This window comes from Phoenix dactylifera, chromosome 8 (genome assembly GCF_051530095.1).
Source record: "Phoenix dactylifera cultivar Ajwa chromosome 8, Ajwa_hap1_PhDact_Kaust_v1.1, whole genome shotgun sequence".
NCBI classification, from domain to species: domain Eukaryota; kingdom Viridiplantae; phylum Streptophyta; class Magnoliopsida; order Arecales; family Arecaceae; genus Phoenix; species Phoenix dactylifera.
This window is the reverse complement of record NC_143197.1, coordinates 5,705,012-5,730,878: the sequence shown is the minus strand read 5'-3', so window position 1 is coordinate 5,730,878 and position 25,867 is coordinate 5,705,012. Positions and strand designations below refer to the sequence as shown.

Here is a 25,867-nt window from a genome sequence, read left to right as displayed (position 1 = left end):
TAATAGCCATCCCAAAAGGAAGAAGATAATTTTTGCATCATGACAAAAAAACATTCCTCCAAGTGAAAGAGTCCAATCGGTTTCAAGATTTTGGTGTCGACATTAACGCGATTTTCACATAAGACATAAGTTTACCTATCTTTGTTTCGCAACTTATTAAGCCGGGTGGAATATATGCAGTGCATAAAGTTTACAATTTTCTATAACTTATTGAAAGATAATTTATGTTGAGTGATGACTTATAGTGATTGAAACCTAAGAAATCCATAAATGATGTCTCTATAGTCCAGTTACAACCATCAAAAACTAAAGTTAGCATTAATGGAATCTCGAGGATTAGTGACTATATACATTTTTTTGCGCAAATATAGCTATATTCTAAATGTTGTCAACGGTTATGACTTCTATGAATATTTCCTAATCGGTTGGACTCCTAATCAGTCTTCTATTTAAGGAGGAAACATAGAATTTTGAGTTTTTGGCTTGTAACGAGTAAGTTGATTTTAAATTAAACCTCTATCAGTGGGATGGCTTCGTAAACCCATGAACAACCATATTCTTACGTAGATATCCACAATTTGCAATGAAGATATTGACTCTCTCTTTGCATTTGTATTGATTTTATCATGTAAATTAGACTAAACCTTCACTTGATTTACTAAACATGCTGCGCCAAGTTGGATCCTAGCTTAGTGATGGGTTGGGATACCTCAATATGCTGTCCAATGTGGGAGCCAATGTCAAATTTAGATGGAATTCTAGGCTTGGCCTTTTATCGGACATAATTAAAGGCCATAAAAGCAGAACAGAATATTTATCGATATAATTATTTATTTAGATTTGAACTATACTGGAAATGCATTTTTTTTTTATACAACGACGACTCATACTGATCAAGTATGAATACAACCAATAAAGTTAGAAAAAGAAAGTTGACGGAGAGGAAAAAAAAAGACTCGTGACTTTTCCAGAAAATTTCTCCTGAATGATGTGCAACATAGAAGGCAACCTAGTTAGTAACACTATTCGCCTCTCGATAAATATGAGTGGCCCGAAAGAAGCCAAACCTACGTATGTTTCGAAGCAGCGGGTGCCGGTCATGCATATGTTTGAAGTTAGTATTTTAAGGAACTAATTTTTCTTTTTCTATATATTATATGCACAGGCACTTCAACTAGTATATTGAAAAGAGATACATGTGAAACAAAATAATTGAAAGCGAAAGCACTCAAACACCTAAAGAAAAAGCTCATATAAATGTCAAAAATCCAGCCACACTCATCTGCCGTTCCTCTGAGTGCGGGACACCCAATTAAGTGTCCTTAGCATCACAACCGATTAAACTTTAGGCGCGTTATAGATAAGGGCCTTTCGTCCTTCCAACGTCTTCTCCACCTCTCCTCCTTTCTTTTAGCAATGGCGTCTCCCGCGACTCTTGCCCTCGGACCGTGCGCCGGCTTGGCACCGAGCCAAGCGGGCCGAGCTATATTCCCGACGAGACCCTCTCATCTCCTCCCTCCGACCTCCGTCCACCTTCAGGCCTCCAGCAGAAGACCCAATCTCCACCTCCTGCGCAACCACCTCCCCGCCGTCAGAGCCGTCGCCGTCGACTCCGATCAGCTCGGCTCGTCCCAGCCGGCCGAACAGGTTATCTCCTCTCAGCCCCTCTCTCTCGCCCTCTTGTTTTAGAAGTTCTCTTTTTTTTTTGGAAAAAAAAGGAATTTTGGTTACGTTCTACGCAAAGTCGGCGTCATTTTTGATGAATTGCCGAAGAATTTTGCCACGATATTGCTAGAAAAATCAGAGAAGAAGTCAACTTTCTCGCCCATTAACGAAAAAAAGTTCGTTCTTTCATTAGTTTAGTTGGTGTTTCCACAAAAATGTAATGTTTTTATGAAGAATTTCTTGAGCGGAGAAGGATATGCGCCTCTTCTTCCGTGAATTTGTTCATGAGAATGAGATAAAATTACAGGAGCTGTTGCCAAATATCACAGATTTAGAATCTGTTTCGAAGAATTTGATGAACAAAGAAGCACCTCATTTTCTTCTATTAGTAGTTTAGCACGAGATTGAGATTGAGATTGAGATAAAAACCATAGGTGAAGCCGAGGAAGTATTACTTTGTGGTGGCGAATGCCAAGTTCATGCTGGATGAGGAGGAGCACTTCAAGGAGCTCCTGTTCGAGAAGCAGCGCAACTATGAGGAGCGCAACAAGGAGCAGGACTTCTGGCTGGTGGTGGAGCCCAAGTTCTTGGACAAGTTCCCCAACATCACCAAGCGGCTTAAGAGGCCTGCTGTCGCCCTTGTCTCCACTAATGGCCCTTGGATCACGTAAGCCTCAGTAACTTGCCTTGTAGAGCTACTTTTGATTCCACATTATTTTTTTCATTAATCACTCCGAATTCTTTCATTTCCATGTAAAGATCATTTCTTTCACGAGTACGTTCAGCTACTCGGCCAAATACGGATACACCTCCATGAGCTTCGGCAATGTTATTGATCAATTCCATGATTAGTGCTGTTTTACCCACTCCAGCTCCCCCAAATAGTCCGATTTTTCCTCCACAGCTATAAGGAGCTAAAAGATCACCACTTTAATCCCTGGTTCAAAGATTGATAATTTCGTATCTAACTGTATAAAGGCATGCATAGATCTATGAATAGGAGATGTACGAGTATCTAGAGGACCTAAATTATCAACATGTTCCCCAAGAACATTGAAAATTCATCTGAGAGTAGCTCTGCTGATTGGAACACTTAGAGGAGCTCCCGTGTCATAATTTAATATTTAACAATATAAAAAAACAAATAAATTATATATATAATTTATTATATATATTATTATTTTTTTCATTACTATTGTTTATTGTTCTTTTCGAAAGAGATAAGAATTGGTGAATCGGAAACAATTATTACTTATAAAAAAAATCTCAATTTGTTTGATTCAAGCTATCTATTTCTTCTCGGCAAACTTACTTATAGCCGTGGAATTCTTGTCAAAGAGTCTTTTTTTTTTTCTTTTAAGTACTGCAAGTCGAAGTTGTTTAAATAATTTGATTAGGAGAATTGGAATGTTGAAAGTGTCCTTGGTACTCACCAAAGATGGGTGGCAGAGTAGCAAAGATTGCACCAAGAGAGCCTATAGGAGCAATAAGAACATGTATATTTGCCTGCATCTGCATGCTAGACAAGGCAAATATGCATGGGAATTAGGTTTTGTACTGTTTTTGCTTCAAGGAGCATGTATATTGAAAAGTTTTTCGATGAAGAGTGCAAAGGCAATACCAGAATATCAAGAATGGCATTCATCTCAGAAGCACTAATTTAGACCAAAGAGCAAAACTGTGTGAAACAGAAATATATATCATATGATCTACATCTATTTCAAAACATGATAACATATTGCAGCGTATAAGCTACATGTTCTATTTCTTCTTATATGTACTCTATCACAATGATTTGTACTTGGGGGTTTAGAGTCACTGGCATCACTCAGTATTCTGGAAGTTAGTTCTCTTCTTTCCCCCATTTGTGTTCCACGTATGAGCTCGAAATTCTCAAGAGAAATCTGCTGATGCAAAGTTTGACCTCTCTATATTGAGTAGATCAAGTGCCACACAATTGCAAAGCCATAAAAAAAAGACTAAATTCTTTGCAAGAGGCTCTATTTCCTTTTCAAGTGATCATTCTTAGACTAGTTGCATGTTTTTGTGTATCTTGAGTTCTATTTACCGCTATTTCATGAATTCTGTAATTAACTGCCCCAAGAATATGGGGATTCACATGTAATAAGCTAAAGTAATATATAAAAACAAATCTTGCTTTTTTGCTTTATTGATACAGTGCTATTGCCAGCAAATTACTGTTGAAATGATATGAACAAAGCACTGATTATGTCTATCTTAGATGCTTACAACAAGTATATCTTGCACAGTGTCTTGTTTACATTTACGATGAACATTGGCATATCTAGGTTCCTTGCATTGAAGTATTCCAGAATGGTTTTGGCAGGTTCATGAAGCTTAGATTGGATAGAGTTCTAGCAGATAACTTTGAAGCAGATAGTCTCAAAGAAGCTTTAGCTTATAATCCAGTCGACTTACAGTTTGAGAAGCCAGAAAAATGGGCAGCACCTTACCCGAAATATGAATTTGGATGGTGGGAACCCTTTTTGCCTCCAGGATCCAACAAAGTTATGGCATAGATTCAAAATGTTTATCTTGTCTAGTTTCATATTTCCTTCATGCAGCATTGGGATTTCTGTGAGATTTTATGTATTTTTTGCGGTTAGTGAGTTATCTATTTTAGATGCTAATATTATTCTAAGTATGAATAACAACTCAGTAATCAGTATGCTCTTCTCCAGCCAAGGGCCACCAGAAATGGCTTGTCTGGCTCAGGCTCCAACTGCGGAGTTATGGCATAGATTCAAAATGTTTATCTTGTCTAGTTTCATATTTCCTTCATGCAGCATTGGGATTTCTGTGAGATTGTATGTATTTTTTGCGGTTAGTGAGTTATCTATTTTAGATGCTAATATTATTCTAAGTATGAATAACAACTCAGTAATCAGTATGCTCTTCTCCAGCCAAGGGCCACCAGAAATGGCTTGTCTGGCTCAGGCTCCAACTGCTTCACTGAGGAAATGAATATATTACCTATTTCAAATCCTTGGGTTTATGTTGTCGGCTGCATAAATTAATCAGTGGCAGCAGCTCTCTCCAAAATAAAACCAAAGAGCAAATAAACAAAAAGAATGAGATTTCAGTGGAGTCAATTGCCAGGAACAGGGCTGTCAGTAATGGAAGCTATTTTTGGATAATAGATAATAAAATTTTTATTATAAGCTTTCAAACGTTTGCTAAAGTTGCTTTTAGAGATAAGCTTTTTTTTCTTATCATAAACAATTGATTAATTTTATTTAAATATCTATTGGTGATGATTTTTGACTTAAAAATTTTACTTTGCTTGCTTGCCAAGCAGGGTAATTATTGTTAAGCAGCCAAAAGACTCACCAAGTGGATGCTTTTTATTGGGAATGCCATATTAATATAATATCTGTATTAATTGTTAGTTTTTGCACAATGTAATCTCTTCAATGCTTGCTCAATGGTTTTTTACTTCTGTAGAAGTGGTTCCTTGAAAGTTTAAATTGGAAAGGATCACTGTAGCCTTTTTTTTCCTTTTTGAAGTTCTCAGTGTGTGGTCTTTAAGATGTATAACAACTGCCCCGACTCCCAGTTGGCTGGGTAGAATGGATCAAAATTTTCAGACCAATCATCCCATGCATCAGGGGAACTTCCATTCTTCCAAGGCTTATAGAGAGAGGTTTATTCATGCATTTACATTTGTAATCTTAGCTGCTATCTATTTTATTAGGACATGTTTTGGCACAATATAAAGATTGCTCCATTGTGATTAGGTATTATCGATTTGAAACATGAAAACAGCCTCTTATCTCTAACCCTCAAATCTTTTTAAGCTATCTATTTTATCTTAAAGTTTCTACATATACTCTCTATGTTGATCAATAAACCTTGGAAAATAACATTGCAAGAAAATATAAAAAAAATTGCAATATCAAGATATTGGATCAAGGCTCACATCATAATTAGTCAAATGCTGCAAAAAGTAATAGAAGAGCATCTCTATACCTGCTTCACAATAAGCATCCTCCAGCAGGCACATTTTATATATGGTCTTTTAGTGCAGGGCATAAAAGCTAAAGTGCTCCTAAGAGAAATGTTCAAAGACATCCATCTCTTTCCCCATTCTCTAACCAAAAATTTCATCAAAAACCAGCAGCAGATGAAGGAAAAGCTGCCGTGGATTATAGAAGAGCAAACCAGAAGGGGAATTAATTCTTCTCAAAGCTGCTTCTTATCGGCAAATGGGCCCCGGGGAATCTTCCGGAGTACTTTTTCATCAAGCACAGCATAATGCTTATTAATTTCAACCATTGCCTTCCCTGCAACGGTGTCAACTTGATCCTCATATTTCTCATAAAGAGCTGGTGCAGTATATATAATCAGAAAAGCTGCAGAGACATATAATGCCTTAGTTTCCAAATTTATCAGGAAAAATGCTATCTGTAGTCTATTCATGCTTCCAAATAAAAGAATTTGTAAAAGCTTTCACCCTGATCATAGATAAACATACTAGCAAGTGAACAGATTAAACAGGCTGAGTTGAGGTAATATGAAGTTCAAAAGCAGTTTCTGGAGGATTCAGCAGTTCTAGCTGATAAATGAATTCAAAATAGTTGCCAAATTTCCTTCTAAACTTCCAGACCTTTTCTTTTAAGGATTAGCTCGCCACTTTCAAATGACTAAATCAATAAGACAAACCGAACAATCTACATTGACGGAGTGCAAATAGTAAAACATTTGCCAAAGTGACGAAAGTTTGACTCAATACAATGTTATTTTTGAAGCAGCAAATGTTCAACCATTCATATTTGATATGTTAAACCGACGTCAGGGTGTACTTTGCCAACACCACATCAAATAGATGATGACCTCAAAAAGCAACCACCAGTATGACTTCGATCTGCAAAATGGCACTCCGCTCAGCAAATTCCCATCATATTTTGTTGGTTCAATAGGCATGTGATTTTTCTTCTACATTTCAACAACATTTTAATAAAACTATATGCCAAACTTGTCTATAGTCTAAGTGCATCCTCCACATGGGACAAGATTCTGGGTTTGAATCTCGGTGGTGTTGTTTCCCAATCACTTATCTGATTTAATAGGTAGCGATAATGCCATTATTCTAAGAACAAGGCGAGACGCCCCACAATATTCTGAATCACCGCGACCGTCATTCACTGGAGGCTGAATCACTTCGTGGTGAGGGACATTTAGGGGGGAAAGAGAGAGAGAGAGAGAGAGAGAGAGAGAGAGAGAGAGAGAGAGAGAGAGAGAGAGAGAGAGACCAAAATAAAACATCCTGGATCCATCAGGCTTTTATTCTAAAAAAGGATCATAATATCCAGCATTTTCTACCATAATGTTTCATTATCATATTAAGCATGTTTTCTTTTATTTTCTTTAGTAGAAAGCCCTTAGGCTGTGTTTTCTTTTCAATAAGCATACATGTTTCTTATAACACAGATTAGTTTTATATGCACCCAGAAGTATTGAAGGCAAATGAATGGCCATTTCATGATAAACTTGAGGATGATAAATAGAAAAAGATATCATGATCTATGAGGATGCCAACTGCCTTGATTGGTAAAGTCACTGAGTGTTGATACCATTAAAAAAAAGCGACCTGGGTTCAAATCCTGCCCGCACTCAGCTGGGCTTTCTCCCATCCTAATACCCCACTTCCAACTAAAAAAAAGGAAAAGAAAAGAAAAGAAAAGAAAGAGAGTATCATGATCTAATAACTCAACTTTCCACAATAAAAAGTGGAGAGGAATTATTGTTGCTGCCATTTAAGTCAGAGTAACATGTGACATTGGAAGCATATCCCCGTGCAAATGAAAGAACTAAGATGATTATAGTCAGCCATGATGGTGCAACCAAGAGATGAAAAGGAACTGACCAATATAGAGAAGTGTTAGGAAACTAAACCAGCTGCCAATTACAGAAACGACCCACAAGCCTGCTGTCACCTGCATAACAAATTTAGATGCTAAGATTCTGAGCCCAAACAGCATAAAAGGAAACTAGTAAGTACCTGAACTTTACCATCAAGAATTGCTTCAAATCTTTTCCTGAAGCAACATATCTAAAAGTTGAAAAGGCTTCATTAATCTGATATCTTACTGCATGAGCTATGTTCAGAAACATGTCCTCAGGCAAGATAACCTCGGGAAATTTTGGAGGGGACCTGAATTTCAAAATTGCAGAAAATTAAACTAAAAATGCATAATGTCTAAAACATGAATAATTGAAAATATATAATCATTAAAAATTTTAGAATAAGAAACACTTTCAAATTATTCTCAGTATGGTAGATGCATGCAATAAGCTGCAAGTGCTCCAAGAAAAAAAAAGAACGCATGAAATCAGTTCCAAGATATGCTATCCTATTGCTAAGCGACAATTAGATAACCTAGGAAATTCTAGGAGGCAAAGAGATTCAGAATGTTAGTTCTAGAAAGGACCTTTAAGATAATGATATGCTTCTCAACTTTTAATTAGATTTATCCATCATCCCGTTTGAGTCTTGAGGAATTTCAGATTACAGGAATCATGAATCACATGGATATTATATGGTTAAGCATTGTTCAATTATATTAGCATAAGACCAATTCTACTTAATATGAAAATTATTATTAGTATAAAAGCATATGTATTTTCAAGCAAGTGACCAACTCAAACAACTTATGTTAATCCAAAAGCAAGTTATATAGGAAATTTTAGCTAAAGAATAATAGTTACTCAGCAACAGTAAGGAGTAAAAAAGTCCTTACCTGTTGACAAAAGAAGCTGCATTAGACCAAATAAAGGATACTACAAGTAAAAATATAAGAGAATGACAAATAAAGGTCAGTAGGTGATAGCCCATCCATTCAAAGAGAAGCCAAATAATGGTCACACCAGACAGTATGCTGCCTGACATCTGCTTGTTTCTCCATAATATAATATCAGCAGCTGCAAGCAGAACAAAATAATCAACGAAGGACATAAGTATATATTGAACCAAACAAATAATATAAGCAATAAAATATTCAAGCAAAGATGCTAGCTCTAGTAGATGGCAAGATGGCATGATCCTTCCTGTCACCTTAACTAGAGAACAAATGGACTTGACCTGACTTTTCATAATACCATCTTCACCTGATAAAAAGATTGTCTTTATCAGCATGAGATAGGTTTTGCTTCATGAAAATCGATAATGAATCCATTAAATGTACAAGCCAACAACAAATCCTATGTGCAAAAACATATTTATGTTCTCATAAATATTTACACAAGATATTCAAGCGCGCATGCATCCTCCACAACAATTGTTTAACATAAGTTATTGAATCTGAGGGGAAACAGCAAGCTTGGAAATATTCAAACTGAAAAAAAAGAGGAAAAATGGGAAACCCTTGGCAACTAAATCAAACTTCTGGAAAGATACGTCCACAGACTGCACATAACTCACCATGAGAAGGAAGAATACTTCTTATGTTGACTTCATAAAAAAAAGAAAAAGGAATGCAGATAGAATATGAATATTGAATATGTATCATACATATTAATATTTAATATGGATGAATATTTAAATAACTCAGGATCTTCAAACTGTAGGTAGATATTAGAAGCAGAATAGTCAAGGCCCAGCAGTAGCTTAACTCATGAAAAAACTTTATTGCACTAGGATGTAAACTTTGCAGTACTCAGAAGGAAAAAAAATTAGTGACCCCCTCTCCCCCACCCCCACCCAAAAAAAAAAACAGAACTGTGGAAAAACATTCAACAGTGACATTGAAAAAGCTTGTACCACATATGAGCACCTTAACATTTGATATTTTCGATGACGTAAGATATGATTCTCTATATATAATCATGACACATGAATTTACATTTAAACCAGAAAATTGAATATATGAATGTAGCACCAAATGATCAAAGGCTAATTATATATGCACACTTTACTTCAACTAAAGAATGTTCAAACATGACAAATGTGTCTTACATCAAGATCAGAGCATAGAAGCAGGGCTGTTCATGGCTAGGCTGCCATTGCCTAATAACACATTGACTGCTCAATGACAAGCTTAAGGCTGATACACGGCCAATGGCCGAGTTCAGGTAGAATGACTGATTAGTAAATAGACGGCCTAGGCTCCCCCATTACATGACCCATCATCTACTACACCTCGAATTTGCAATTTCTGCATTTAAAAGGTCTTCAATTTGCTTTTTTTTTTAAAAAAAAAAAACTTATTTGCCTATGTAGTTCTCAATATAGATATAACTTCAAAACAAAATCCATCCATACTTTCCTTAACTCCAATTGACACTTGAAAAACATGGCACTACCAAGAACCTACTTATCTGAAACAACAACACATCCCTTCCGCCTCTACCAATGCTCCTGTTTAGATTCAGTATCACGAGCCCTTCACCACTCACTGTAACATACCAATAAAACAAGTATCCTATTTATATTGGTTGATGAATGCATAAAACCGAACAACCGGACATTGTTATCTTACATTAATGCCATCACGAATATGAAAGTAAGAAAACAGAGATCTAATATACTTAAAAAGAATGTCATCCTAAACAAACGGTAAAGATGATAATTTTAAAAAATAAAAGATTTTTTAGGACAAAAAATTACATGTTCCCCCACCAAGAACGGTGTGCACCGGTTCCTTCCTTCCGAACAACCTTTTCTTCCTGGTTCTGTGAGAGGAGGGTTTCTCATTATCAGAATCCGAAGAGGATGAGGACCCTCTGTATTCGTGGACCTTCTCGGTGATTCTCTCCGTGATGGAGGGGTGCTCTCCAGCTTCTTCTGACATCTTTCCTCAAATCCCTTCCCAAAAAAGCAAACAAATGAAAATCGAACCCTAAGAACAGATCAAAAATCCTCAAAAAGGATTCCAAATTACCAAAAAAACCTACAGAGAACATCGTTCCACAAAAAAGACTACAAAAAAAAACGAAATATCGAAAAAAAACTCTATCAACAAGAAGGGATCGAGGATTTCGATCTTACTGGGTTGAGATTAGGATTGCGATGAGCGTTAGGGTTTCTTTTTCTTTCTCTTTGGGGCGCGTTTCCTTCGCTCCCTCTCGGTCGTTCCCCACTCGCTCCCTCCCCTTTCAAACTGAAAAGAAACCGGTAGAAGAGGGAGAGTAGGAGGCGGGGCTCCGATATGGCCTGCGCCAGGAAAATTGGACGGCTGGGAAGCCCCCGAGTCTGAATCCAACGGACACCGGGAGTTGGCCGTTGTACGTGACGGATGCGTAATGTTATTGGGTTTATTTGCTTTCCACGTGGAATGAACCGCGGGACTCGAGGAACGGCAGGAAACGATTTCGAAGAAAAAGAGGAGGTGGCATATAAATAGACAAGGAGGTTTGACGAGGTTAGGTAATTTCGCAAGGACTCTATGAATGCGAGGTAGTTATTATTGCCTTCGTTTTGTTTGGCATATAATTTTTTTTTTTTTTTTGGCTTAGGCTGAAGGGAGAAAAAAAAAAAAAAAAAAAAAAAAAGAGGAAAGAAAGGAACAAGCCCACCCTTGCATAGCAGCCTCTACTGAGCCCCAATCCTGCAGGAGAATATTCGATGTGGGTAGAACTGACAGTCTGTTGGGCACGCTAGCTGTTTTTACTTATACCCTTTCCACTCGTGGCCCGGCTCAGTTACCTCTCTGGGCTCTCGATCCGAACCTCCGTATGAGTACGTCACATCCGACACCACCGAGGCTATTAGCGGACCAATAAGCCCTCCCAACCCACGTGTCCAAGCGGGGAGCATTCAATCTCCTCATTTAATCGACGCCCACGCATTTCAAACTCGGACCGCGCAGGTGGAAGTAAAGACTTTGTTCCACCGAGCTACCACCTCAGTAGCTTTAGCATATAAATTTCGTTTGGCAAAGAATTTTCTTTTTTTTTTATTTCTGAAATAAATATAGAAGTTCTGTATCTACTATTCTTTATTTAAAATACAAATATAGTATAATAAATTATTTAAAAATATAAATTTAGCAATAGTGTTGAAAACGATTGAAATGGTGGCGGATGTAGCCAAGCGGCAATGTTATGGCTAGAAACGGTGATTATGATAATGACGGTAGTAGTGGGCAATGCTCGTGAGTCGTGATAGGGTGAAGATAACCATAATGGCCACGATGACGATGATGACCACGATGACGATAATGAGGGCGCCAACTATATGTTCAAAAATATGGTGTTAGTGGTGATGGTGTGGCCACAGTAGCTATAGTGGTAAGCTATGACATAAATAGTAATAGTGACGGTGATAGTGGAGAGATAATGATGGTGAGAAACACGGTTATTATGGTCTTTATGATAAAAAAATAATTTTTTCTATTTAAAAATACTATAAGTAATAGTTTCTTACTTTTATTTTTTAAAAATAATATAAATTATTTTTAAAAATAAAAAATAAAATAATTGCACCAAATATATTTTTTGTCTAGAATTTTTATTTTTTGAGTAAAAAATAAAAAATAAAATCATCCGAAATATATCTAAACTTTGAAGATATTTAGGGATGTATATTAAGTTGCAGGCCTATGGCACCTTCAACCCCCTTGCATTGTGAGAAGGTTAGCCTAATATTTGATATGTTGGGCAGGATTTAGGTTACGGTGTTGGCCCGATTTTAAATTAAACATGAGCTTGAGCAGTGATTTATGAACCTGGTAGCTCAACCAAGCCTGACCCATACATTTATAACACATGTATTTGGTATAATATTACACAAATATAGTACAAAGTTAATACTAAATATTATCTATTATATAAGTAAAGATAGTAGTCATTTAAGAAATCATTATTGTAATCAATGTTTGTATATAAATTATTGATGTAGATTTAAAATTACAAAAAAATGATTATATAAGAGGAATGGGAGCCGCATTTCTCGAATTTTGTTACTAAATTGGACTGGCCCACTTAAATATCTCACTCGTATTGATTGGCTGAACTCAGGTTTATGGATGCGGGGTTAAGTACGGGCCGGGCGAGCTTGGGCGGGTTGGCGACTAATTTGGTCCTCCGTGCTTTTTCACAAGCACCGGTTGGATGCAACAACCCTTCAGCGTGGGTTTTAAAGTAGACCGGATATGGAACGGGTATTATTGTATCCATTTGTATATCATTGATGAATAAAAATTCAAATCTATATTTATTTTAAGGGTTACATACATACATACATACATACATACATATATATATATGACATATAAAAATATATATAAATGTAAATCATATACTTAAACTTCATAAATTAAATTGAAGCCATTAATATTGTCCCTTGTTTCTATAGGCCCTGTTTGGAAGATCCAATGCGAGCACAACAAGAAATTTATTTCATCCTATTTCTTTCAAACAAGCATTTTTACCAGGCTAAAATAGGCTATTATTTGACTGAGTAGTTTATTCCTTTAAAGAATTAGCCATTCCACTGGCGGGCGAAGAGAAAATATACTTACACCAGATGCACTACATTGGCAGTACACTACTAGAACAATTTGAAATAAAATAAGAAGAGCGACAATCCGAAATAAGCCGCCCTATGAATGGAGCCCATAGGAACTATAAATCTGATTGGTATGGTGCACCTAACATGGTGCACTTGACTTGGGGTATAGTTTCTCATAAGTGAGGAATGGAATTGTAACTTACCGCCTTACTTTTTTGTCTTTGTTCACTTCTTTGCCAAACCAAAAGGCGGAAAAATATCTGTCTTTTATCGCAAAATCCAAATATATCACAAAATTTAATCCACCTCATTTCCTCTTCATTTATCCGCTTAACCAAATATCACAATCCCCTATTTCACATAGTAAGCGCTATTTTGCTACAATACATTGAATCACCTTTCCCTATTCCTATTAAATTAATTCCACAACTAAATGAAGCCTTTAAATTTATGATTTCTATATAAGACTAAATAGGGTAGCGAATATAATGAGATATGAATAAAATAGTTATATATTCATATCTCTATCTATTATTCTTTATCAGATATTGATATGGATATGGATATTAGCTAGATTTTACAAATATATTTTCATATCAAAATAGATTTTGATGCAGCGCACATATGTATATTATTCAGTCTATTTTCACACCTATTGTCCCAAGAAGAGATTGGTATGATTTATCAAGGTGCATCATTAGAGTATAAAACTAGTTGCGTGGAGCAGTGAATAGAAAAAGTTTTTCTATTTTTATTTTTCCTAATCATTGGATTGATGAAGTCAAATGGACTTTGTTCCCTTTGTTGCGTACTAAGGCACGTAGGCTTTTTTCAGCCTTTGATGGGACAATCATCTGATTCTTTCTTTGACGGAAGAACTCACTTTCTTTCTCTGTAAGGTAGGTAGATAAGCGATGTGTCCTAGCAAAATTTTAGCACAAAATTAGTACACCATCAACTCACAAGAAGAAAAAAAAAGCTAGCTTAGCCTCCGAGGCAAGTCTTGCACCAAAGGAGTGCAGAACTCCATATAAGGATGAGCTAAACCGAGTTAGAGTCTTGGATTGTACTAATCCTGGTTTGATATGATTTATTAATAAATATTATTGCATAAATACTCCGAGACAGGGATGGCACTCTTTCTAGCTGTGAAAAGACTAAGCTGAGCTAAAGCTAGGCTTAGCTCCGCTGAGCTTGGCTCGAATTATCTCTGCATATTAATATATTTATTATATAGTATTTTAATTATTATTAACTATACAAATATTAGTTATTATTATTATTTTTATAATTATTTATTACAAAAAACATAGATTATGTAGAACATAATGTCTTGGAACTATAAGATTAAAATATTGTCAAGATTATTATGCCATTTGTTTGCCTCCTGGTTCTGCAGGGTGTCATAGTGTGGTTGATTGATAAAAACTTGGATTCAGTCAGCTTTGATTCCTTGAAGTATTAATACTTTTAGTTGATGCGTCCAATAAGTATTCCCATGATTTAAGTTGGATGCAGTTGAAAGCAACCAATTCAAACAAGCATCAGAAGACATGGTTCGGTATCACTTCTCACCTCTCCAAGAGTTCCAAGCCTGGATTCAAGCAACTCACACATATGTAAAAGGTGTTTATCTAATTGTTGCTTGTATTGGCTATTATTTATTTTATCATGCAAATTGCTAAGTAGAGGACCCTAATTCATGACAATGGAAAATATATTGTTCGAAAAATTCACTATCATAAAACTTTAAAAAATCACTATATTTAGCAGATAATGGAAATTAGTAATGATGTATTAGCTAAAATTTGTAGTAAATTATCCTTAATCATAGCATTTGAAATAAAATATAAATACAACCTTGGCATCTAACTGTTAGTAATAAGCAACCATCATCTTCTATAAAGAAAAAAAAAAACAATCATCTTAATAATGGTTTATTATATTTTTTATCCATGTTTAAAATTTAGGCTCACAAATAAACGAAGATAAAGAAACAAAATTCGATAACATTAGCCTGCAAAGAGAGTCTACTTGGAGAATTATCCTTTCAAATTATATTGTCCTTCATCCCTATTGACGAAGTCAAAGTGTTAATTAAACACTCCAATATACAACTACTTAGAAAACAACACTACATTAAAAAGAGAGAGAAAATAGGAGGGTTGTTAATTAATTCCACCCTCTCGTTCTCCAGAGACATGACCTCATGATCGGCAGAAAGGCGATGGCTTGGAACGGGGAATGGAAATAGCGAGGCAAAAACTAATAACAGGAAAAAAGAGGACGTATCACGGACCGTCCATCAGGCGCCCCTAACGGATATGCCCTGCATCATGTGCTTGAACTCGCCGAAATCCACCCGTCCATCGCGGTCCTGATCGACGGAGCAAATCATCTCGCGGACTCTCGCGATGTTCCGCGCCTCCGGGAGGCCGAGCTTGGCCAGCACCACCTGGAGCTCAGCCGCCGAGATGAAGCCGTCGCCGTCCTCGTCGAACACCCGGAACGCCTCCCTCATGTCCTGCTCCTCCTTCTCCTCTGCCGCCGCGGCCCCTTCGTCGCCGGGGGCCGCAGCGCCGAAGAAGGTGTCGCCGAGGGATCGGTGGAGGGCCTCGAAGTCGTCGAAAGCGAGGCCGGCGCGCCCGAGGGGGATGTACGTGGCGACGGTGGACGCGATCTCATCGCGGTCGGCGCCGAGGCCGAGGCGGTCGAGGGCGAGGGCGAGCTCGTCGACGGTGATCTCACCGTCGCCGTTGTGGTCGAAAAGGTCGAAGATGCGGCGGAGGCGGACGGTGTTGAGGCTGGGGCTCCGGAGACGGAAGGAGGGCGACGGCCGGTGGAGGGCCCGGCTCCGGCAGTGGCTCCCTCCTCCTCCCTCCATTCCGATCGGGACGGCAGCGAGAGAGGAGACGAAGGAGGCCCGCTAACGGTCGAATTTGGCTGGTGGGTAGGGAGGAGAAGGGGAGATCAATACATAAGCGAGAGAGCATTAGTTGCCGTGTGGGGTGGGTGAGGAGCGCACGCGGAGGAAACGGACCCCACGGAAAAGGGTGATTTCGTCAACTAACTTTTTTTTGTTCTTTTTTTTTTTTCTAGTCCGCTTTACTTTACGCCAAAAAGAACTGGACTTTTAAAATCCTTAGAAAACTCATTATTTTGTGGTTGGAGGTCAATCTTGCTCCGTAGGTTTGTAAAAGAAAGAAGAAAAAAATGGGGTAACTTAAAGTAATGGGTGTTCTAGTTCTAGAGAGGCGACATGGTCAGTGGTGGTAAGCTGACTGGATGGGGTTAAGTATTGGTTTTGGTTAGTGATGACCAGATGGAAAAATCTTGTGACTTGAATTTGAATCTAGCTGATTCTATCCTTTTTTTTTTCAATTAAAATGATTCTAGTAGCTTTTCATGGATGATATTTTGACTAAAATTAGCCGATGTTTTGAAAGTAGAAGGCTTATGTATAAGGGAGTTAGTTAAGTCAATTAAGAACATTTAAGAATACTTGAAAAAAATGATCTTTTTAGCATGATTTATTTCTTTTTGAGTCCAAGTTAATGCAATTATGTTATTTGGGTTGCGGTCGGTCGGAGTTATTGACTCTTAGGATTATATATGATAGAGTTGGATCTAGGAAAGAAATTGGCAATCAATTATTCCACTGCTTGACATATCTCAATCTACTGGCCATTAGGTTATAATCATTTTATATTTGTAATGTCAAGCATTTTTTGTGATTACTAATTGATCAGCTATTCAAAACATCTAATATTGATTGGGTATTAGTTTATAATCACAGATTTGACTTTCGGTTTCCATCAGTTAGGGCATGTAGAGACCAGAGAAGAAGCTTAAGGATAAGTATTGACTTTGTTTTTTTTTAAAAAAAAAAAAAAGAAAAGGGAAGATGTCAGGATCAAGAGCTACCATTACACCAAAACCTGCAGGTGTTAGTGAAGACGCAACTTTATTTTTTTAAACTAGCGCAGCACAGAGCCCCATAGCGCCACGAGTCGACTCCAACCAAGCCTTGCCCGACTCCGGACTCCGACAGGGCCTCGCCAGTGGGTTCAGGGACCCCTTAGTGGTATAACCCACCCTACTTCTCCAGCGCAACCACGTTGGCAGGCGGCAGAGCTGACTCGGCCCTTCAGGCCTCCGCCAACGTTGACTCAGCCCCTCAGACCTCCGCAAACAATCCCCCCAACGTGATGCCTGGTTTTCGAGACCAATTGTCAAGATACCTATGGCTCTGATACCAATTGTCAGGATCAAGCGCTACCATTACACCAAAACCTGCAGGTGTTAGTGAAGGCGCAACTTTATTTTTTTAAACTAATGCAGGGGCCCATAGCGCCACGAGTCGACTCCGACCAAGCCTCGCCCGACTCCGATAGAGCCTTGCCAGTGGGTTTAGGGACCCCCTAGTGGTATAACCCGCCCTACTCCTCCAGCACATCCACGTCGGCAGGCGGCAGGACTGACTCGGCCCTTCAGACCTCTGCCAACGTTGACTCGGCCCCTCAGACCTCCGCCAACAGAAGACTCTACCATGGTGGCATGGATATGCTGTGGATATGGATCAAACACACATCACGCTTTGGGGTGTTATCATTGTAATCTCTTGCTCTCATCTTGACAGCCATGCATACGAGAAGGTCAACTAGGCACAAATTACGTAATGCTAGTAGCACTATCATTTTGACCGGGGAGGCCATCTATATTGGGCTAATGAAAATTATACAATCTCAATAGATGTTAATAGAGCTTTGCCCATTTGTTTACTCAGTACTTTGAATATTCTAACTTAATCTTGACCAGCCATTTTGTCTACGAGGAGCAGCGTAATCAGATGAGATAAGAGGTGGAACATTCTTGCTCGGTCGATGGATCGGGTCAAGTAGCTAGGGTGGATTTAGTCGGGCGATAACTCCAAAGCAAGAGACACGGGTTGCTGACCTGCCAGTCTTGGGTGGGCACACCTCTAGGTGTTCACATCCTCTCTTTCTCTTTTGAAAAATTATTTTCTACACTGCATGCAACACGTGGCCATGCACACCATCCCTATGAAGAAACTGTACTCAGATTTGCATATCAATACCAGAGCCTTGTTATAAGTTGCGAGATGGGACAAATATTATTGTCTAAGATGAGTTGATAAGGAAATGAATGGCAGTGAGGCATATGAATGATCTACGATTGAGCTAAAAGAATTGGTTGACATGAGTCAACTGAAGAGAGTGACAGACCACCAAGACGCCACTTCTGTGTGTCTTTTTGTGTCTCTGCATGTGTGGAGAGAGATTCACATATCCTCAGCCGAACAGATGATGGTAGCTTCTCCATCATATTTTTCAGAAAAAGAAAAGAAAAGGAATTATACATAACATTGAGATAAATCAAACTTGAGATGAAGTTTATTAAATTATTTAGATGAAGGGGAACTAATCTAATTATAAAAGTTTTTGTGCTGTCAATATGCCTATCCCATTGCTATGTTTGTGGTTCACGTTTTCTCGTGGACTTATAAGGTTGCTTCTGTGTATAAACAAGCAAATGGAATTGCTGATATAAGCCAAAGTCATTAGAGTTTTTTTCCTTTGTGTTACTCCGAACATGTAATAATAGTGTATTCCCTTCAAAACTAGTGTTCTAGTGCCCTGGTTCTTTTAAATCCAGTTCCTTTATTTAATTCTTTAATAAAAAAATGAATGGTGTCAATTATTTCAGAATGCGATAACATCACAATATTCCACTTGCATGGGAATTTATAGTTTACTATTTCTTTGGAAAGCAATGTGACAGCGTAGTAATGCTTTTTTTTTATATATATATACGGTTATACGGGTGGGCATTCTATCAAGGAGGCAACTTGGTCAAATCCTTTACTAGTTGCTTGAGGTGACACAGTGTGAGAGCAGTACCACAAGTTTCCTTACGATGGAAGGATTGATGCCTTCCGTCTAACTTTTGTTTTCGTGTTTCAAAAGTCATTGGAAAAATATGACTCCATCGATTATAATATCTAGCATAATTATGCAAACTGGTTGTGTCCTCTTAAACTTATTTTCTACAAAATTTTTGCATTACATTATTTATTTGAGACACCCTTCGGCACTTGAACTTTTACTTACCCTGAGGGAGAGATAGAGAGAGGGTATTTATTCTTTTCTAATGTCAGTCCATATTCGTATTCAGGGCTGTATTTTTTCAAAAAAAAAGGGACAATAACACAGGTTGGCTAGCACCATAGTTAATCTCTGCATATTTGGGAACATTTTGTTTGAATAACTTTGCTACCTAGGTACATGACTTATTAACGCTTCATGCAAATCACGAAGCCAATAATATGATTAAGGGTGCATGAGGGTTATGAAAAAATGCAACCGATACCTAGCTTGACTTAATCTATAGATGCAACTTACAGGTAACTTTGACTTAATCTAGGCTCAAGGTTAGGATCAAGGTTCAGGCGTAGGTCTGAAAGTGAAACCTAATCTAAAGTTTGTTTTGGCACGAGCCTACATAAAAACGGATGGTTTAGCGTATGACGCTTCCATATTGCAGGGTCGAGAAGAGTTATGTATGTATCCTTACCATATGTAAAGAAGGCTATTTTCATGTTTGAATCTATGACTTCCAAGAACATGATAGAGCGGCCTTATTACTGCCCCAAGAATCATGATATAGCATGAATCTATATAACAAGATGAAACTTAAATCAAATCCAAATAAATCTCGCTAGATCCAATTTTGGACTTAAAAGTGCATGGTTCCATCCATTGGTGCACATGAATCATCCAAACTTGTTAACAAAGGTTTCTTTCGTCACGGCATAAATTTATATTCTATATAAGATAGACAGATAGTTTTCGGTTGGGAAATACATCACGCACAAGGCATCCAAGCTTTGTATTTTAGTTTTGGTTGGGTAATACATCACGCATAGGACATTCCAAGCTTTGTATATGCTAGATAGTTTTACAAAGCACTTATTCTGATCAAATTTACTTATACTAGATAATTTATTTGTTTGTAGAGCTTTATCTTTCAAAGATGAGCGAGGGAGAGACGGTGTTTCTCATTCTTCATGAAGCTTTGGGAAACAATATGGAACAAGACAAGTTTCTATGAGTTTGAAACTCTGACTTGGATCCACACTAATGAAGATAATAAGACTTCTTTTTGTTTGATCATGCTGGAGTAGGGATGACAATTTGGTTGGATCGGATAAGATACAAATCAAGTCAGATACAGAATAGCTCAAAAAAACTATTTATCCAAACTTGATTTATTTATTAAATAAATTAAAAATTAAAATTTGAATCTACCATTTTACTAAATAAATAATCTAACTCGATCCACAGCGGACGAAACAAATTAAATGGGTTGAATGGTATCGCAATGCCGGATGGGCGAATCTCGACCAATTTGGGTCAGACATATGAAAGAGTATTAAAAGTATTCTTTCGCATAAAAAAACGCTGGGCCTTTGAAATTAGCTCAGTTGAATAACTCGGCTTTCGTTCCAAGAACGCTCCTCCGATCCGACTACCGACGAAGTGAACAGGCGGAGTCGAAGCAGCGCCCCGGTAAATCTCTGGTAGCGGCCCCGCTGCTCTCCTCTCTACTTCTCTAAAGGTACGCTTCGCCGATGGAATCTAGTCCCTTTTCGTCTCTTCTGCCTCTTTTCCTCTATCATGGAATCGATCGAGAGGCCTAGGGTTTTCGTTTCTTCTATACGACGATTAGATCTCAGCTTCGCATCAATGCTTCCTAGTCTTCACCTTCTTTTGTTTTGAAATAGATGAAGAGATTTGATTGGTCCCGTAATATGGAGGATTTTTTGACTATAGGGTTCGTGGTTTACAACTATAGTTGAAGAAAGTTAGGGTTTTTGATGTAAAATAAGCGTGATAGCTAGTATCTCTTGGTATATAAGGATAATATGAAATTCTTGTTCCTATGTTCAAAATTTCAACTTTTAAAGATATCCTACTATTATTTTTAGTGGGGCAGATTTAGTTTGCAATAAAAGCTGTTTGGATCTCCTCTTTGTTAAAAATACAGATTCAACTTGGTATCAGGTTTGAAGATAGGACTACATTGGGGCAGATAGTGAAGATGGCGCTCTTTATCTCATTCTTAATTTGTGTTGCTAGCAAGTTCTAACTGAGATGCCTATGAGTTTTCTAGTTATGTCGTTCTGTGTGACAGAATACACTTCTACTGAAGCTATGTTTGAGATTTTTTACATTTCGCTGGGAGGTTGTGTTATCATAAATGTAGTTCCTCTTAGTCCTCCATAATTTGGTTTTATATATTGGTTTACTCAATAAAATAATGATGCATATAAAATTGAGTTCAATGAAAAGCTTATGGGACAGAAATGTCAAAAACTGGGAATAAAGTGGAAACGCATCCTAAGGCAATGTTCAGTCAACAATTACAGTCTTGGGCAAGTTGGTAAACAGGATCAATCCTAAGGTCAATGGAGGCAACTTAGAAGGTAATGAAATTTATTTGATTTATTAGATTGTTCTTTACAAAAGTGAAGCTCAAAGTTTGTTGGTTTGAGATTGTAAAGAAACATGAATTAACATTGCTAAAAATGATTCTGGTGGCTAGCCAACAAGATATAAAATATATAGAATTTGAGATGCTTGCCCTAATTCTGCTCATCAAATTTGAATGGAAGTTTTAAGTTCTTTCTCCTAAGGCTATTCTCTGCAAGCTTGGGATTTTTTTTTTCATAAGATGTCTCACTAAACACCCTATTTGCATACCTTTTGCATTGTCCAAGGGTGCAATCCATGAGCCTGGCATCTCTGAGAGCATCTTTTCTAAGGATGACTTGGTGTTCCAATTCTAGATGGTTTTCATATTTCCCATTAAGATGTGGCTGTTTGGGCTTTGGAAATCGAAGGACAGTGCGATGTTGCATATTGAGGAGGAATTTCATAGAACCTGATAGGAAACTGAATTAAGTGAAGCTTTCAGTGGAAGTTAAATTGTTTAGTATCGGGGACATTCAAGACTTTGGAAATAAAACAGATAAAATGAGTTTACTATGAAACCTGGGTAGACTTAAGTTGCTGACAGGGGATGCTATTGGCTATTTCTTAACTAAATTCAATGAAGTTTAAGCATTTGTGGGCTTTGACACAGTGCGTTGTTTTCACTTGCTAGAAATTTCAGGATATTGGTGTGAGGTTCAAGCTTTCTTTTCCTTTTCTTTACTAGGAATGAGAAGACTGCGTGCACTGTTATTTTTGTAGGTCTTTTCCTCCCCAACCAAAATGTGGACTTGCCTTTGTGTTCTGTGATTTTGGTTTTAGCCCACTAGAATAATCAGAAGATATCCTCATGCACTTCTGATTGACAATCAGGGCAGTAGGAATAAACTGGATCTTCCGCCTGGAGTTTATGTGCCTTGACAATGGCAAAGAAGTTGGAAAAAGGGCTAAGGAATGCCAGCTTTCTGTTGCTTGGCTGTTCTCATGGCGAGAGTTCAAGGGGGTAGGAAGGGTGTTGTATTTCTGATTCTGGTATCTTCTTTATTGAGGCCTGGTTTGTGCCTTATGCTTCTGTTGCTATGGTTATGCCTTTGTGCCTTGTGGTAACTTTTGGCATCCTCAGGTTTCTTCGCACAATTTGGATTTAATTTTACTTCCCCCTTTTTGATGGTGTTGGATTATCTACATTTTATCGTGGACCATGTTAGTGGATTCTCATTACAGTTGGACATATCATCTCTCCTTTCAGATTATTGGTAGGTTAGATTTTATCCATTTTTATAGGACATGCTGTTTATCTTCTCCAACTATGTTGAAGGTGGTACCAAAATGCTAAGAAAGTAAATTTATTATGGGTACATCTTTGATATCTGGAAGCTCCTCTGCATGCCACTGTGCTATGTTTGTATTTTCCTATTTTCTCCAAAAGAATCCATGAAATCTTCAAACTTTGAGAAGACTAATATTATCTAATCAAGCCAGCCATCTGGTGAGATGATATGTTCAACTGTCTTTTGTTTACTGTGCTTTTGCTTCCAAAGTTGTTTTGCAATTTAAAGAAATTCAAGAAGCTCGGACAATTGTTCAACAAGTTGGTTGAATTAATGTGATTTGCACCTTTTATTTAATTCAGACAACCTATACCTTACTGAAATAGTAGAAACATATTCTGCAGGGATGGGATTGTGGACATTGCTTGAGGGTTTTCTACTTCTTGCAAATGCGTTAGCCATATTGAATGAGGATCGATTTCTTGCTCCTAGAGGATGGAGTTTCTCTGTAGTTTCAGCAAATGGTCGGTCAAAATCATTGAAGGGGCAGCTCATAGGGCTTATCAATGCCACCCAGTACCTCAGAGTGCCGCTAATAGTTCTCAATGTTATCATCATAGTAGTGAAGTTGGTTTCGGGCTGACTTTTAAGCGGTATGCTGCCATTTTTTTTCAACTTATGATTCTTTCTGTTGGTCATATGCATGGGGTAAATGCATCAACATGTTTTGTGGTATATATTTAGACCCTTCTCCATAGCACCACTTTTCTTATTGTTCCATTTTTTTATATAATTTAAATTGGCATGTGAAGCTGCTCTGAAGGACCATTATGTAGCTTGATAGATAAGTGAATGTACATTTTTTTTTCTTAAGAGAACAAAGGTGGTTCTTGGAAGGGAGAAAGTTCTTGCAAGTAAAACGAATTTTGTTTTGCAGGTTGTAAATGGGACTAAAAAGAAGGGAAATCTTGGAGGTAGCAGATGCGAGCGAAGAAGGGAAGAAACAAAGAATTTTCCAACTCAGGTTTACTTGGGTTTAACATCTACTAAAAGTTTGTTTCCAATTTGCATTGCTTATCATTGTGCTGATCTTGAGAATGAACCAAACATGTTTGGAGTTCATCTATGGTGTTTCCATATCTTATTTCAGATTATTAAGTTTGGACGAATGACATTTTGCTCCTCTCTCTCTCTCTCTCTCTCTTAAGTTCACTGTTCATGTTGTAAATGAACCCAGAGATGGCCACAGGGTTCCTTAACCATGTGCCTTTTGTGAGCCTAACCTCTGTGCTTACTGGTCGACAGGCATGGAGATAAAGGAAAGCTGATCAGGACACTCAGGCTTAAGCTCTTATGTGGTTCAGGTGTGTCTTTCAAAATTGGCGCGATTTATATCAATTAATCCCTATTTCATCCATCTTCATTCTCAGCATTGCCAGTGCTTCTCCCAGCCTTGTGTTGGATATGTTTCAGAACGATATGTGGGAAATCCAGTGACAAGGATCGAAGACCAATTCCACCATCCGGGCATGTACATTGGCCTTGGATTAGGTATGGATGTGGGGGAGTTTGATCTAAGTTACTGGAGTTGCATTTTTTTTAATTTTAGTCCAGATATATGGTGAGTTAGGTACTAGGAGACTAGGAGAGACCATATTTGGGTGGAATCCAGTCATGGCCGTGGAGTCGGAATTGTATCGGCCATGGTTGGTCTCTTTTGGTACTAGCTTTTGATGGACTCTTTTGGTACTGCTTGTTCACTTCACCTTGAAATGTAACCATCGGATCGAGTGGATAACGTGCTAACCGCTTGATTGCATTTGTAACAGTTTGCTGAAATAGTAAAACCTATGTGAAGTTGGCAGATTATACCAACTTTGATAGAAGTCTGCAATTACCGAATTTATCTACGCCCTAGGAGAGGTCTACTTCATTGGAGGTTCTTGCAATTTATTTGCCTAAAAAATAGGACGGGCGCTTAAATGGAAATCTAGGGTTTTCATTTTGCCAATTTCTTCGTCCTTGCTTGACACATTGTTATGACTGTATGAAAATTATTGTCTATACTTTGATTTGTTTGTCAATTCATCATGCATATATTAGAGTAGCAAAACATTAATTAAAGCATTTTCTTAGAAATAAAACTAAAACATGTTTCTCTTCCATTTAAACTTTTATACTGCAATATTTTGAGCAATAAGCATGCTTTCTTTCTTTTATATACTAAGGTTGGAGTTTTAGCTAATATCACTCTTGGACAAGTCATCGTTGAGCTGTGGGATCCTAGCCATTTGCATGAAAATGCATTTCATGTTGGAAGTTCATTGCTTGTCCCACTTGTATTAGGATTTTATTTTTAGTTTATCTTTATATTTTATTTCAATTTTAGTTGGAATAGTTTATCTTTTAGTGTTGGCTTATTTTAGTTAAGTTGAGTCTTGGGCTTAATATATTTAAGTCAATTTTTAAGTTGGAGTGAGATGCTAATGTTTTTATTTTGCAGTAGGAGAGAGAGTGTAATATTATAAATAAGGGCGGAGAGTTATGTGAAGAGTTGGAGAGAATTCTTTTTATGTGTTGAACCTCTTTAGTGAGGCATCTACGATAGGCCGAAGTACTTGAACAACAGGATAAAATACATAGTTACTAAGCCAATTTACTATTAGAAAGATGTCAACCTTAGACCAAGTACTAAAAAAAGCAAGTCGAAATATTGAGAATGTATGCTGGTGCGCTAAAAGTGTAGACCTACAGACTGGTACGTCAAGAGTGCAGGTTGATATGCTAAGAGCGTAGACCGATGCGCCAAAAGTGCAAGCCAGTATGCTAAGTGTACATGCCAAGTAATTGGGATGTATACTTGGAGAGTTATCGGCCTAGGATGAGGCTTTAATAGAGTAGAGTCATAGAATGGTGGCTAGCCAAATGTTTTCAGTACCCATTATGTG

At 37.7% G+C, this 25,867-nt stretch overlaps 3 protein-coding genes and 1 pseudogene across 6 annotated transcripts; 2 read left to right on the top strand and 2 right to left on the bottom strand.

The window, feature by feature from the left end:
* Position 1: 1 nt before the first annotated feature.
* EMB3143 (YCF54) lies at positions 2–4,458 on the top strand. The gene is made up of 3 exons (XM_008802783.6): positions 2–1,647; positions 2,100–2,332; positions 4,013–4,458. Exons 1-3 carry the CDS (start codon positions 1,417–1,419, stop codon positions 4,203–4,205), a joined length of 657 nt encoding a protein of 218 aa, XP_008801005.2. The 5' UTR covers positions 2–1,416; the 3' UTR covers positions 4,206–4,458.
* A 583-nt stretch (positions 4,459–5,041) lies between these two features.
* LOC103702235 (reticulon-like protein B6) lies at positions 5,042–11,094 on the bottom strand. Its single transcript, XM_039124461.3, has 6 exons — positions 10,673–11,094; positions 10,292–10,489; positions 8,427–8,607; positions 7,699–7,840; positions 7,553–7,622; positions 5,042–6,038 (listed from the first exon to the last, which is right to left on the bottom strand). Exons 2-6 carry the CDS (start codon positions 10,473–10,475, stop codon positions 5,869–5,871), a joined length of 747 nt encoding a protein of 248 aa, XP_038980389.2. The 5' UTR covers positions 10,476–10,489; positions 10,673–11,094; the 3' UTR covers positions 5,042–5,868.
* A 4,030-nt stretch (positions 11,095–15,124) lies between these two features.
* Positions 15,125–16,116, bottom strand: LOC103702173 (putative calcium-binding protein CML27). Its single transcript, XM_008784496.6, has one exon. It carries the CDS (start codon positions 16,017–16,019, stop codon positions 15,441–15,443), a length of 579 nt encoding a protein of 192 aa, XP_008782718.1. The 5' UTR covers positions 16,020–16,116; the 3' UTR covers positions 15,125–15,440.
* A 4,431-nt stretch (positions 16,117–20,547) lies between these two features.
* LOC120110182 (uncharacterized) lies at positions 20,548–24,797 on the top strand (annotated as a pseudogene). 3 transcript variants are annotated; one of them, XR_015967839.2, is made up of 5 exons: positions 20,548–20,773; positions 23,324–23,572; positions 23,857–23,943; positions 24,225–24,470; positions 24,550–24,797. The product of XR_015967839.2 is annotated as an uncharacterized LOC120110182, transcript variant X3 (transcript). The 3 variants fall into 3 exon arrangements; XR_005510959.3 differs by having other exon boundaries at positions 24,225–24,797; XR_005510958.2 differs by lacking the exons at positions 24,225–24,470; positions 24,550–24,797 and having other exon boundaries at positions 23,857–24,102.
* Positions 24,798–25,867: the final 1,070 nt, after the last annotated feature.

Bases quoted from the DNA above. Each gene is read 5' to 3' on its own strand.
- EMB3143 (XM_008802783.6), top strand. From the start codon at position 1,417: ATGGCGTCTCCCGCGACTCTTGCCCTCGGACCGTGCGCCGGCTTGGCA. The intron at 1,648-2,099 runs GTTATCTCCTCT...TAAAAACCATAG, and splicing joins CGTCCCAGCCGGCCGAACAG to GTGAAGCCGAGGAAGTATTA. The intron at 2,333-4,012 runs GTAAGCCTCAGT...TGGTTTTGGCAG, and splicing joins ACTAATGGCCCTTGGATCAC to GTTCATGAAGCTTAGATTGG.
- LOC103702173 (XM_008784496.6), bottom strand. From the start codon at position 16,019: ATGGAGGGAGGAGGAGGGAGCCACTGCCGGAGCCGGGCCCTCCACCGG.
- LOC103702235 (XM_039124461.3), bottom strand. From the start codon at position 10,475: ATGTCAGAAGAAGCTGGAGAGCACCCCTCCATCACGGAGAGAATCACC. The intron at 7,841-8,426 runs GTAAGGACTTTT...TTTGAAATTCAG, and splicing joins GCAGCTTCTTTTGTCAACAG to GTCCCCTCCAAAATTTCCCG. The intron at 7,623-7,698 runs GTAAAGTTCAGG...TTTGTTATGCAG, and splicing joins ATTTGAAGCAATTCTTGATG to GTGACAGCAGGCTTGTGGGT.